The sequence below is a fragment of the Argiope bruennichi genome, chromosome 8, assembly GCF_947563725.1.
Source record: "Argiope bruennichi chromosome 8, qqArgBrue1.1, whole genome shotgun sequence".
In the NCBI taxonomy this organism is placed as follows: domain Eukaryota; kingdom Metazoa; phylum Arthropoda; class Arachnida; order Araneae; family Araneidae; genus Argiope; species Argiope bruennichi.
This window is the reverse complement of record NC_079158.1, coordinates 112634539-112648945: the sequence shown is the minus strand read 5'-3', so window position 1 is coordinate 112648945 and position 14407 is coordinate 112634539. Positions and strand designations below refer to the sequence as shown.

Sequence of the window (14407 nt, the reverse complement as noted above, 5' to 3'; positions counted from 1 at the left end):
ATTTTACGAATGCAGGGAGGTTTAAAACGTGAAGATTCGTCTAAATTTCGAATTTGTATTTTTTGTCGATTACTATACTTTCTATATATTATGTATTGTGTCTACAAGAAAGTAAAAAGATAAAACAGAATTACATTCCCAAATAAGTTTGCTATAATATTTTATTTGATTAAATCACAGGTAATTCCTTGAACATTTCCAGCGAATTCAACAGATTTTTTTTTCAAAAAAAAATTTATTTAAGAAATTCTTAAAATCCACTTAAATTTACTTCTTTTTCTCCGAAACGCATCAGACAAAAAGAACAGATTCCTATCATAGTCCCATATCATAATTATGTTCCTGTATTTTGGAAATTTCGCTCTGTATATAAAAATGCTTTACACCTTTATTTTGCTCATTCAGACCGGATTATTTAATGAAGGAGTTTTCAACACTTTCATTTGACCTAATTTCTCGTTTCCTATTTACTAATCGAAATGTTCGATTAATAAATTGGAAAAATATGTTAATTTAAATCCTTTTTTTTAAAATTATTTTTAAAAAAAATAGTTGTTTTATGTCTTCCGGCGAGATAGCAATGTAAACAATCCAAACGCACAACTGTTGCCAAATGACGACTCACAAAATCAATTCGATTGCGCATCCATTTAAGTGTTTTATCTGTACTATCAGATAAATATTTCTGATCATGAATTCCAATAACAATTTCTTTAATTTACGACAATAAGTTGGTAATAGATTTTTCAAAATCTATTACCAACTTATTTAAACAATCGATTAATTTTGATTTTGAACAATAGATTAATTTTGATTTTGAACATCGATTTTGAACAATCGATTAATTTTAATTCGTTATTTTGAACAATCGATTAATTTTGATTTTGAACAATCGATTAATTTTGATTTTGAACAATCGATTAATTTTGATTTTGAACAATCGATTAATTTTAATTCGTTATTTTGAACAATCGATTAATTTTGATTTTGAACATCGATTTTGAACAATCGATTAATTTTGATTTTGAACATCGATTTTGAACAATCGATTAATTTTGATTTTGAACATCGATTTTGAACAATCGATTAATTTTAATTCGTTATTTTGAACAATCGATTAATTTTGATTTTGAACATCGATTTTGAACAATCGATTAATTTTAATTCGTTATTTTGAACAATCGATTAATTTTAATTCGTTATTTTGAACAATCGATTAATTTTAATTCATTTTTTTGAACAATCGATTAATTTTAATTCGGTTTTTTGAACAATCGATTAATTTTAATTCGTTATTTTGAACAATCGATTAATTTTAATTCGTTATTTTGAACAATCGATAATTATTCGTTTAGCAATTAAATTGCCCCAGCATAATATATATTAATCAAAATACTGGAATATTAAATTTTGATCATAATTAAAATGTTCAGAACATTGGACATAGATGCATTCAGAGATGCATTGGACATAATTGTATTAAGAAAATGGAAACTGAATTTCACCTGAATTTCAGACGCTTCATGAGATAGTCGAAGAGCTTAACCGCTGCCCCAGTGTCCACTGTATTCTCGTCCCCCGCAGCAGGGATTGTGTAGGGCGGATTCTATAAAAAATCTATAGTATCAAAAAATGAAGTGGTAATGTAAAATTTTAAGAAATACAGTATAATGTGCTAAAAATGTACCACTATGTTTAAATACAGCCATTCGAAACATTTCTAAAATATCTTAATTATGTAAAAAACTATACAATTTGACATTTTTCATGATTTACTTACTTATTGAAATTAGCGTTTAAGAAAAAGCCTAAAAGCTTTCATTTTCAGCAAAATACAAATTAATTTGAAGAATTCAAGCACAAACTTTTCAAATAATAATTCGTATGGTTTATTTTGTATTGTGAAAAATACTCTTTTTTTCCCCTCTCTATTCTTTTCTAGTTAAATAGACCGAGTAGTACAGCAAGGTTTGGGACTATTTATTATATTTTTGTTATTAAACAATATTGTTATTTATTATACAATATTACACATTTATGCACAATGTTATTTATTATTACACAGCGAAGAACAGTATGATTCATCAAACAACAGTGTGATTCATTATTAGACAATGTGATTCCTGATTACACAGTGTATTTCTCGATTGCACAGTGTGATTCATGGCTGCACGATTCCACTCATGATTGTAGTTGGTTTGGTTTGGTTATATTAACGTCCCGTTTGAAGCAACACTAGGGCTATTTTGGGACGAACCTCGTCATTTTGAACCGTGGTCAGATGACGAGGACGACACCTGAGCTGGCACCCCCCTCTATACCACCACACCACACCAGCGGGAGAACGTTTGGTCATGACGGATTTAACGTGCAACAGACCCCCTTACACGATGGTTCTTCGGTGGAATCGGGTCACGAACCTGAAACCCTCCGGTTCCGAAGCCGAGACCTTACTACCAGGTCACCGCGGCCTCTCATGATTGTAGTGTAACTCATGATTGAACAGTGAGACTCGTGATTGCACGATATTATATGATATCTTTTCATCTTGTGCACTCATTTAGTAGATGGAAATGCGTTTTCTGAAAAAGTTGTGCAGAAATAGATATCCATTAATACAAATTTCTTCAAGATATTTTGGAGAAAAAAGAAAACCCAAACTGCGTCCTAGATTTTTATTAAACCTTTCCTCCTATTTAAAATATATATATATAGCTAGAAAATTAAGAATTTTAACACTTACAAAGGGCATTGCCAATTTGAGAACCCTGTCTCGAAATATGATATGCTTTTCGATGTCTGGGTAGAGGTAATCGAATTTCGGCATACGTTTCGATTCCCAACTTCCGATTTTCTTGAAGATTTCTGTGTTAGGAGAATCGGGAACATTCCGCATAAGAGCGAAATTCAGGCTTTTAGAAAGAATGTATTCATTATTCATGTAATCCTGAAGAAATAAAAAAAAAAGGATTTAAAGAAAGTTCACGATCCAACAATAAAAATAAGTTATCATAGAACATATCTTTGACTACAAAGCTGTTCAATTTTTTAAAAAAAAAAATTTTTATTTTTTAATGAATGACATTTACAGACAAAAAAAAATGTAACAATTTTATTAAAAGCTTGATTTAAAGAAAAAAAAAGGGTAAGTTTTCCTAAGAGAATTGGACTGTTCTTAACAAAAATCATCGAAATTTGAGTTGATTTTTTTTTCATGTAAATATTATATCTGCTGTAAGATTTAATAAATATAAAATGAATGAGCTGTTTTCATTATTCAAAAAATATATAAATATTATTTTTAAAAGTATTTGTTCTTAAAAATGTTAATCACAAATAAATGAGATAATCACACTGCAAATCAGAAATGCAGTGTGATTATCTATGAGCTCATAATTAGAAAGGTGCTCTCAGAAAAAAAAAGATTCTAAACAAAAGCACTTTAAAATTATTATAACATATATATACCTATAGAATCCAATAACTACAGTAAGTTTATTTTTTTTATAAACTTTTGTTAAAAAAGAAAAAATTACTGAAAGGCATGGAAGTTGAAAATTTAAAGCAAAAGATTTTTTTTTTTTTGTTATGAATAATCTTTTCAAGCTTTTTACAGCCCAGAAATAAAAATAGGTTTAACGGATGCATAACTCTTGCAAATATTGCAGTATAATATTTCATATTAAGGAAAAGAATTTTATATATGCGCACCAAAATTTAAAAAACAGCAATTTTTTAAGAAAAAGACAAAAAAAAAAAAAGCTTGGGTTTTTTCGTCACAGAAACTTTTATTAAAAATAATTTCAAAAGTTAATATATGAGCTTCCGGACTACCATACCCATATATATATGAAACATATTTATAATTGATAAAAAATTTTCTATTTTATGAAGTTAAAATTGAAAAATCGGGTTTTATGAGAATACAAACATTCTCACTTTAAATATTCACTAATCTTCAGATTATGTTGGTGATCGTTACAGATCACATTAAAAGCTTCTAAAAGTACAAACACGTTTAATTTTCATTTAGAATAAAAGTTTTACAAAACGCCAGGAGCAGAGTGCGGCTCAAGCAATAAAAAAAGCAATGTAACAGCCGTTGCCAAGATGATAATACAAATTGAATATTAAATTGGTTGCCAAACACAATGCCATACATTTAAATGATAATAAAAAACACTAGAACAGAACTAATAAAATAAAGACAATTATAATTAAAATTATAAATACATCCAACAGTTGGACTAATGAAATTTTATTATTTTATATACCAGCTTTTGTTCTAGCATAAGATAAAAATCGAATTTTAAGTTGTGTTTTAAACTAATATCTATAGTAACGCATGTGACAGAGAGCTAACAACAGTAAAATCAGTTGCGTATAGAAAAAGGATTCACCGTGACTATCGAAGAAAAGGAAGTGCTCCCGTTCACGTAGATGCATTTGCCCTGGGATATTTCAGCTTCTCTGTCCCAAATCATTTTCGCAGCTCTGATGGTGCCCCACACCACTGCCGAGACGAACATGTCCTCGCGTCCCAAACGTACCTGCAACAAAAGAGCGAGTCAACAATGAAATATGAAATTTGAATTACGGAAGAGTACCAATTTATATACTCTGGAAGACTACATGAACAAGTTTTAGTACAGGCACTGATTGAGACGATAGCTTAGGTACGAATTCAGAATCATTGGAACAACTTTTGTAAGGGTAATCGAGAGACAAAATAAAGTAAAAATCTATTTATGTGCAATCTATTATATAAAAATTAAAAGCTGTATTTGTATGTTAATTATTGTCTCCAGAAGTTACAGCATCAAATGGTACTTGGTTACCATTAGCTTGATCATTAATTTTATAAATTCTTTTTGAAAATCGAGAGTTATTGTGGATTAGATAGGGCGTATGCACGGTTGACATTGCATCCAAATTAATAGATTTTATAACTATTTTATACAGACATATCAAAAAACAAAATACAATTCACTGTAACTTTGTTATCATAGCTATTAGAGTGGAATTCTGGAACTAATTATCATTATATAGGACGTTGTATTCAATGTACTACAATCATCTTTGCTTCCCTGACACAAATGCTCATCTGTAAAAATCTTTGGATCTTCTTTATTATAACCCTTTTTCCCCCGAAAAACGAATTATAAGGTTGGTGCATAATTATCAGGCATTCTCTAACACTATTTATTATGAAAAAAAGAAACAAAAATTCAACAGTAAAATTTTTAAATGATTAATCTGGAGCATATAGTCGCCATATATTTCAATAACTGAACGATAGTTGAATGGTCCACGTCGAAGTTGTCGGCCAGCATTCGAAATCCTTCCACGGCTACCAAAAATGCCTGGTCGTCGAAGTCCAATGGCTGACCTCTTATTGGCTTATCTTCTAAGCTAATGGCGTCAGATTTGAAACGGGCAAACCATTCCTTGCATCAACTTTCGCTGATTATGGCCTCACCATTAGCTCGTTGAAATCGCGAAATGACTGCGCTGCTTTTCATTCTTTCTTAAAGTGGTACAGTATAATATGACGAATACGAATATGGTTATCGACACGCATTTTATAACCTAAAAGAATATTTTCGTTCATAAATTTATAAAATATTATAAATTTTTATTAAAATACAGTGAGTCAAAGAAACGCCTGATAATTATGCACCAAACCAATAGAAATCGTTTATTACACATAATTCTTCAATCATACAGTATGATATAATATAATTTCGGTAGTTCAAGATTGTAGAAGGGTTATGACAGCAATATCAATCCCAGTCAGCCTGTCCTCTAAAATGTCATGTGAACAGCATGGAATTTTGCCTTTTTGTGATATAACAATATTTTTTTATGTTAATTCAAGTCTCTTTGTTCATTGGATACACTGAGGCGTGCACAATGACTAAAATTATTGCTCTTTCGAATGCAAGTTTCATGAAAGAGGAAGAACGTGAAAACTGATTCTTCTCACGTGATGCTAAAAAAAAATATGACTATCAATTTTTGTGTTACTTGAAAAGTGTCGGAAGGGATTAAGGTCAGCCTAGAGAAACTCGATCGGCGCGTATTAGCGAAGTAAGATGTCATTTTGGGTCCTCTGTGGTAAGACATGAAAAAGAAGATTCGAACATTAAAAAAAAGAGATGAAAACCTTTTAAGGAAATTCGAACCTCTAGTCTGAAACTTCGTAGAATTATACTATTTTAAATTTGATTCGTTTGCTTTTATTTTATTTTTAAAATTTCACTCTTAAATAAAGCAATGCTAACATAACATAAAAAAACGTATTTAACACTGCTGCAACACTCCTGTGTATAAAAACACTACGTAAAAAAAATTGCAAAATATAAACATTTGTTATTTTATTAAAATAAAAGAAACAAATTGCATGAAAATGAAACTTTCAAATTTGGTAGATTTGGATTCAGTAGTCTGTCCTATAGAGTTTTCTGAGTATCTAAACTATAAACATTATTTCGTGAAAGATTAGGTGAAGGTATAAAGAAATCACCTTTTTCCTAACAAAATATTAATTTGTTAGTTCTTATCATTACTTAGCTACAGTGGAATATACTAAAATCAATCGTTCATTGTTTAGAATAGCAACAAGTTTAACAGTAGCTACAGCGAATTGTACGTAATTTAATTTATCTCTATATTATTTAGAGAAACAAAAGCCTGATAATATACTTCAGAATGAAGAATATTTGTTTAGAAGACCTTAATTTAGGCTGATATCATATGGAATTCTGAACAGTATGGCCATTTGGTGACAATATTGTTTGCCTGATCGAGGTTTAGAAATAAGCAACAGTTTCGAAACCAGATGCAGTTGTCCAAAATAAGATTGTTTATTCGCTTCCAAATATTATTAAAATTGATGGTCCTTTTACTTCTGATGTGTATTTATTTGTGTGCTAGTCCCTACAATTACCAAATTAAAATTGGATTATGCATTACCTTTTGACAGACCCTTCTATTATCTGGAATCTAAAGATATTCTACGCAATGGAAATTATTCGTTGAAAAAATACCCAAGCGTCTTCAGGTGTGTATGTGTGTGTGCAGTGAGTGTCGTTTCTTCAAATAATGTGTCAATGATGCCAATTCTCATAACATTTCAGTTCACAAATTGTGCAAACACAAATATGTATTTCATCTGACATCTAAATACATATTGTCTTAAGCTACACTGTGACATCACATCCTTTTCATAAGAACAACTTACTAGCAATATAGCAAAAAACATAAATTAGTGTGGTACATTTGGCGCGTGCCAAGAAGTCATGAATCAATTATACCAAAAAAATACAATGTAAAAACCTGTTTGTTTAAATGACAAACTTCTTTTCTGAATTCGTTCATCTGTATCGCAACAGATCACGCAAGAAAGAAGCAGCTTGCAAAGCTGCCAGTAGGAAACAATTATGTATCGATTTATTGTTAACATATTCTAAATGTATCTCAATAGCAAGGATGATTTCAGTTTGCGTGCCAACACATTCTATCGATAGCATGTTCATTCCGCGCTCTCATGACATATATCTTCTCTTATCTGTAGATGTATTTACATATGTTTAGTTTTAAGACTTCATTTATCAATTTATTTAATTCGAATGCCATCGATTGATTTACATTAGAAAAACAGTTGTCGCTATCAGATCGTTCATTTTCACTTTCTTGTAAAAGAATTGTACAAAAAAATTATCAAAAAGATTCGGTTTCTAGATTTTGACGAATCTCCACGTTTTAGACTTTTCTCAGTTCGTAAAACGCATTTTTACAATTATGTCTGTCTGTGAACACCATCTCAAAAACGCTTTCAGTGAGAAGAATGAAATTTAGTATATAGAATTTACACAAATTTGTAGGTTTCTGTCAAAGTTTGAAATGAGACCCTTCAGATGAAGTCTGTCTGTCCGGTTGTCAAAAAAAAAAAAAAATGAGTGCGATGAATAAACTACCGAAAATAGTTTATATCAATTTTATTTCTGTTTAAAATTTTTTCATCAATTTTAATAAGTTTTTGAAAATTATTTTAGAAAATTTTGCAGCACTTACATTATTTTAGTTACTGGATTTATAAACACGTACGTTATTATGAATAAAGTTTAAAAAATAAAATAAAGACATGCAAATCATTTTTGAACCCTCAGGAGTGTTCTCTTTGAAACTTTCTCGCATACGCTCCAATAAAAGTCTAATCTCCACCTCACCCCCCTCCGCATAAAGTTGTAGATCTCCGCCGTGAATGACTTGCATGGCAGTGGCATTGGCGAGTAGTAGTTCCAAAATATAGACATTTGGCTCTAACACTTGCTAGAGGGTAAGACTTTTAGTTAATATGGCGCTTCCCCCCCCCACACACACATTGTAAAAAAGCTCTTGCGCACATCGTTTGATGAGGATCACGTGCTGTGAGCCTCCACTACCGCCATGCTTGGCTCCCCAGGTTCCCAAATATTAATCCTTGTGATAATTGGTTATGGAGTTACCTGAAGTACTAAGTCTCATGATATGACCTTATTAGGTATGCTAGAAACAACATCCGATGAAAATTTCGCAGCATACATACAGTTATGTTGTACTGTGCTGTTCACAACACTGTCCTCCAATGACAGGTATTGCTTGTTAATGACGGCCGATATGTTAGTCATTTGTTACAAAAAATAGTCTTTGCAAAAAATCTTTATACTAATTATTGCCATTATTATCATATAAAGCTCCATCTATTTGCCATTTTTTTTTTTTTCGATAACACTCTTTGTCATTTCAATCATGTGTGTCAATTTTTACATCTCTACCTACATCATTTGAATTTTCAAACGTTAATTACTGACATACATTCGATTTTCAGATTCTTGTATTTTAATCGCTAAAGATCAATATTTCGATTTTATTGTTCATCAATGCCGCGCATTAATACAAAAGCTCCTTTTTTTTTAACTATACCACGAAACACACAACTCTCATGTATGAGACTTTGATAAAAACAATCTGTGAACTCGTGGCATCCACGACCCTACTCAAAGTCCACAATTTTATTCATGTGGGGGGGGGACTAATAACTTTATTTAATAGAGAGTATTAAGAAAATTTTGTAGAAATCTCCTAGTTTGTTTATTAAACCATTATAATCTATCACAATTTGACCATTTTCGATACAACTTGCATCTTGACTAACAATTCATCTCTTTTCCATATTATTATGTATCTATATGCTTTCTTCCATATATGTGCCAAATTTCTTCGCACTAAATCAAATATATATCCAGAATTTGTCTTTGTGACTCTAATTTTGCACATCAGTGAATCCTCACCGATGCTGCAAATGTGAATGAGATGTGATGCATTTTCGTATATCTAATCCATGTGAATATGCTGTGAAGTATACATTGCATCTAATGGTAAGAATTTTGAACAGTTACTATGAAATTGTATGTGTGCATGTGTTAACTTGGTGCAAAGTAATGCCAAATAAATTATTTTTGAGACTGACTGGCATGTCATTTCTGCACCTTATTATGTCCCCTAGCATCCCTGAAGTTTCCAATCACACATTCCTATGTAATATGTGCTTGATTTTGCGGTTCCTGTCTTTCTTAATATTTGATGTTTAATTTTAAAGCATCCTATATAGAAACTAGGGATGACTCATGCCTAATTCAATGTTTATGTTTCTCAAGGTCAATTTTGCCATCATAAGATGTACACTTCTTCTCTTATCATGAATTTATAGCTTTCCTGAATCTATTCAAATGAGTATAGAGTCCCCGCAAATAACTTAAATAGCCAGATGTTATTTTATAATCATCTTATACAATGCGAAGATCATCATTTGAAATTCTTAAAATGAAAATCCGTAGATTCATTGCCAATTTAACGCATCGTTATTAATCTTAAAGTTCACCGAGAAAGCCAACTTTAAAAATCATTGTTAACAAAGAATAAATTAATCCTTTTGTTTTTATTTTGAAGGATTAATTTATTGCTATTGAATTGTTTTTTGCTATTGAATTTGAAAACCACAGTCAGCAAGCCTACAAATATGATACACAACCCTTCTTGTGAATATGAAAAAAAAAAAAAACCCACGGTAGCGTTTTTGAGCTTATTCATTTTGTTTCTGCATCCTATATTTATCGACATTTAAAAGAACAGAGTTTCTAATGAGATATTGCTAGTACAAAAGTTTTTGCTGCAATAACTCAGCATGGTAACATAAACAAATAAAATATATTCTCTATCAAAAGCCACTGACCTTCCACTTTGCATTCTTTGATCCCTCCGGGATGTTATTGGTAATATTTTTGAGAGCTTTGGAGAAACTTTCCCCTATTGTCCTTTTGAGCAGTAACAGCTGCAGATCGATGCTATAGTGGACACGCTGCGGGGTCTCTATTTCTGGATTTGAGGCTTCCCAGCCGTCATTCACGATGAGGTATGTCACGTCGGCAGTCAGCCTCTTCTTCGCGTGCATCTAAACAACACAACCGGATTAAATATGCAATGGTCGTCGAAATAAATAATTATAATCTATTTGAAGATTTCTTTAGCGTTGTAATTAACTTGTATTTTAATTAACTTGACAATTGTAATTAACTTGTATTTTAATTAACTTGACAATTGTAATTAACTTGTATTTTAATTAACTTGACAATTGTAATTAACTTGACAATTTTGGTAGATGCTATACTATCTTGGGTCATAGTAAAATACTAAGAGACTGTCTATAAGATTAAAGAAAATTATAAAATAAAATCAAAATAAAGCAGTCAAAATACAAATTATAAAATTAATCCGTTGTGAACATTTTACAGGGAGCCATCTTCGTGGTAGGATGCTACCATCGTTGAAAATGCCAACCAGGCACACTCTCATTTCCCTCGAGCGAACTCACTCGATCACAATAGTCTAGTTTATTTTTCTCTAGGAGACATAATTGTATAAATGAATTATTCATGATCTATTACTTGTAATAAAAATACAATGACTTGGCACACTTCATAAGTTGAATTTGGAGAGAATTCTTCTGAGGAAAATTTTCAAAACTTCAGTTTTGAATAAGGCAATATTTCTTTAAAAAGCTTGTTAACAGAAAAATTCAGTGTGAATAATTAGCGCTATTGTAAAGTTAAAATTTGGTACTTCTAGAAAAATATTGTCCTAACTGAAAAATTTATTTCTTTATTCTTTTTATTTTCAATTGAGTTTTAAAAACCATGAGGAATAAGCCAGTGGCAGTAAAATCCGAATAGCACAAACGTCCGTTTTTCTTTGTAGTTGCTTTCGATAACAAATTTAGCATATTACTGATTTTTCAAATGTACGATATATTTAAAGGATAAATGTAATAGTTTCATTTACTGAATATATAACAGAAAAGGGCACTGAAATTACTAAATTGAAAAACTGAATTGATAGATCATCACCCTAAAAAATAAATTTGAATACATTCAGAAGATCTTTCAGGATGCTCTTCTTGAATATTTGGGTACATAGCCTCTTTATACAATCAATTTGGATCTTAATTTATAAGTGACATCTTTATGAGATAGTAAAAGATATAGTTTTGGATTATTTACATTATCATTCTATTTTTAAAGAAAAATGGGCTATTCGAAGGCATACTTCATCATTTTGAATGCGTTCAGACGACGAGGCCATTATTTGAACTATTACATTTTCTTCAAATTATGGAAGCACACCAATGAAAATGTTTGACCCACGGCACAAGTTTTTGTATCCACTAGATCCGTGTCATGGAAGATCTTTAATGGAATTAGATTTCTAATTAGGGTCTTAACAGCCCCGAAGATAAGAAATTATCACTAGTCCACCCCACCTTAATAGTATAGGGAAATTTGTAGAATATTTATACATTTTATATAAGACTAGCCGTCTTTTTCAATCAGCTTATACACCGGGGATGTTGATTATATTTCATTTCCTTTAAATCATTTAGATTTAACTTAATGACCATTATTCTATCAAAGTGCCAGACATTAAAACAGTGTTATTTCAATTGTTTTACATATGTTCTGTTTGTTGTATACATGAACTTTTCTAATGGAAACCTGTTCTATGATATCATACCATTACTAAAACCGTTAATATCCGGCTTGTGCATTTTTAATTTTTGTGGTATTCTAACTTCACTTTTTTTACTCTTTATTTTGTAAACTATGTTCATATTAAACAGAATCCTTCTTTAACTTTCACCAATGAAAGAAAATCACGCAATTCAATATTTGACGAATTAATGAAATAGTTTGAATCTCGACGCATCAAAATAATTGGAAATTAAGCAAGAAATTTTTTTCAAAAATTGCCAAATTTAAAAAATTGCACTAATATTAAAGTAGTATTGTAGAAAATTTAAATTTAAATTTTTTTTAAGCTTTAAGATGATATAAAATTTAATTTCGTGCTGCAATATTTTCGGAAGTTATCGCAGAAAAACATCAAACTTTCGCTTAGTTTTTAATTAATTAAAATTCTAGTTAAATTTTTTTTAAAAAGCTGCAAGGCGTACCCTCCAAAGTATATTTAGGCGAAATGAAGTAATTATAAATCAAACGGTCTGACTTGTAGAGCGTCAACATACACCTCTTATTGTCAGACATACATTCATCTTAATTATAAGTAGAGATGAGTAGATACCATTTATTGGTCGAACTTCAACTTACCCCATCAAGTACAGCCTTGAAGACAGAAAAGTCAGCCAGGACGATGGTAGAGAGATCTTTAGATCCTCGGTTAATCGCTTCCAACCTTCGAGCCATCTTGTCCGGTTGGGCGTCGTACACCAGGTAGGAATACCGGACACCCAGTCCTGTCAGCTCTCGCAGCAGTGTCTTTATTGTCACTGGACTTTCTAAAGTAAAAAAATCCTGTGTAAAGTAAAATCAAGAAAGGTAATTGGGAACAGTAGTAATTGGTAATGTTAATTAGAATAGGCACCCGTCAAGTCTGTACGAGTGCGGAAGCATGTGTCTTCTTTAAAGCTCTAGAGGAAAACGAGCACTTTTCTGCATTTTGAATTTTACTTTCTAACGTTTGTTTAATTTAGTTGTAATAGTGTTAAAAAATTAAACAAACTTTTTCTAAATATTATTATTTATTCCCGACATCGATAATTTCAAGGAACTTATATTTCTTGGACAAGGTCATATAAAGGTCAATGTAAGTTTCAATTTTCATTTTGGTCTTTTTCCATAAAAAAAGCATAGTGTTTTGAATTATCCCTGATAATTTTTATCTTCGAATAATTAGTATCAGGCTTTTTATAGTAATAAAAAAATGAATCTTTCATACATTTGGGATAATTTTTATTTGATAAGAATTGATATTAAAAATATGAACATAACAGCTTTATGTTCCTCCATTAATGTTCAGTATTTAATGTCAAATTGACAGCTGATATTCTTAACTGCTTCCTTGATTATCCCGAGTTATTTCGGGTTCCTATACATTGCAATTCATTTTCATCACGAGAAAACTCGGGTCTCGAAAAATCTGTCAATACTATTAATTTAATCACGTTTTTCCTCGACTTGAAACTCAAAAAGAAAAAAATATATTCTGCTTTGATTGGTAGTTTACAAAGTTTCGTTAGAGCATTTTGGATGGTGGGACTGAATGGACACGTGTTTTGGCCATAGTCTTTGCGGTGACTGCTGAGCATATAAGGATAGTTGCGTTGAAAAAAAATAATAATAACGACGATTTCGTATGAAAGAGCAAAGCAGATTATGCAGAGCAGATTATTTTTCAGATAATGTCTATGAAGGCGTGGACTTGAAATATAGTAGACTAATTAATTTTTTCATCTGCTCGAGGAGATTACATTAATGATAAAACTATATGCTTTCACACATGTACAAAATAAAAAGACTAACTTAAAACATTTTGATTATGCTTTGTTTCGGTTCCTTAAATTTAAAAATAGAATAAAAAATATGATAATTTTTTGGCAATTATTTAAACAAATTGTTAAGGGAAGCGGTTAAAGAATCCAATGTAATCTGCATTCATGTAATCTTTCACGAACAGGTTTTCTTTCTGCCCATATGATAGCTAAATTTTTAACTAGTTAAATGGATTCATTTTGGTTTATCACCAAATACATATCAAATTTTTAACTAAATCTTTCATAACTTTATTTTGACTGTAAGTAATCTGTGTTAAGTATTCAGTTAACCACGTGATCTTCTTGGGCGGAGCTAGCTGCCAATCATGTATCACGTGGTCTCCCTGTTGGTGTTTAGTATATTTTTTCCAGTAGAAGCGAACTGGACTCCTGTACTAGGGGGAGTGTGATCTCGGCTCTCTCTCTCCCGAGAGAATTTTATGTGTAGTTCTCTAGGCCTACTACACTAAGGCGTACTCA

General features: G+C 31.0%; 1 protein-coding gene across 1 annotated transcript in view; it reads right to left on the bottom strand.

Annotated features, from left to right (window-relative positions):
- Nucleotides 1–14407, bottom strand: part of LOC129981631 (ionotropic receptor 93a-like) — a 67484-nt gene that overhangs the window by 16289 nt on the left and 36788 nt on the right. The window contains exons 5-9 of the mRNA XM_056092549.1: nt 12705–12892; nt 10277–10495; nt 4401–4550; nt 2744–2947; nt 1506–1606 (exon numbers count right to left, since the gene is read on the bottom strand). Of these exons, the coding sequence (XP_055948524.1) occupies nt 1506–1606; nt 2744–2947; nt 4401–4550; nt 10277–10495; nt 12705–12892 (862 nt within the window). The remainder of the gene's footprint in view (nt 1–1505; nt 1607–2743; nt 2948–4400; nt 4551–10276; nt 10496–12704; nt 12893–14407) is intronic.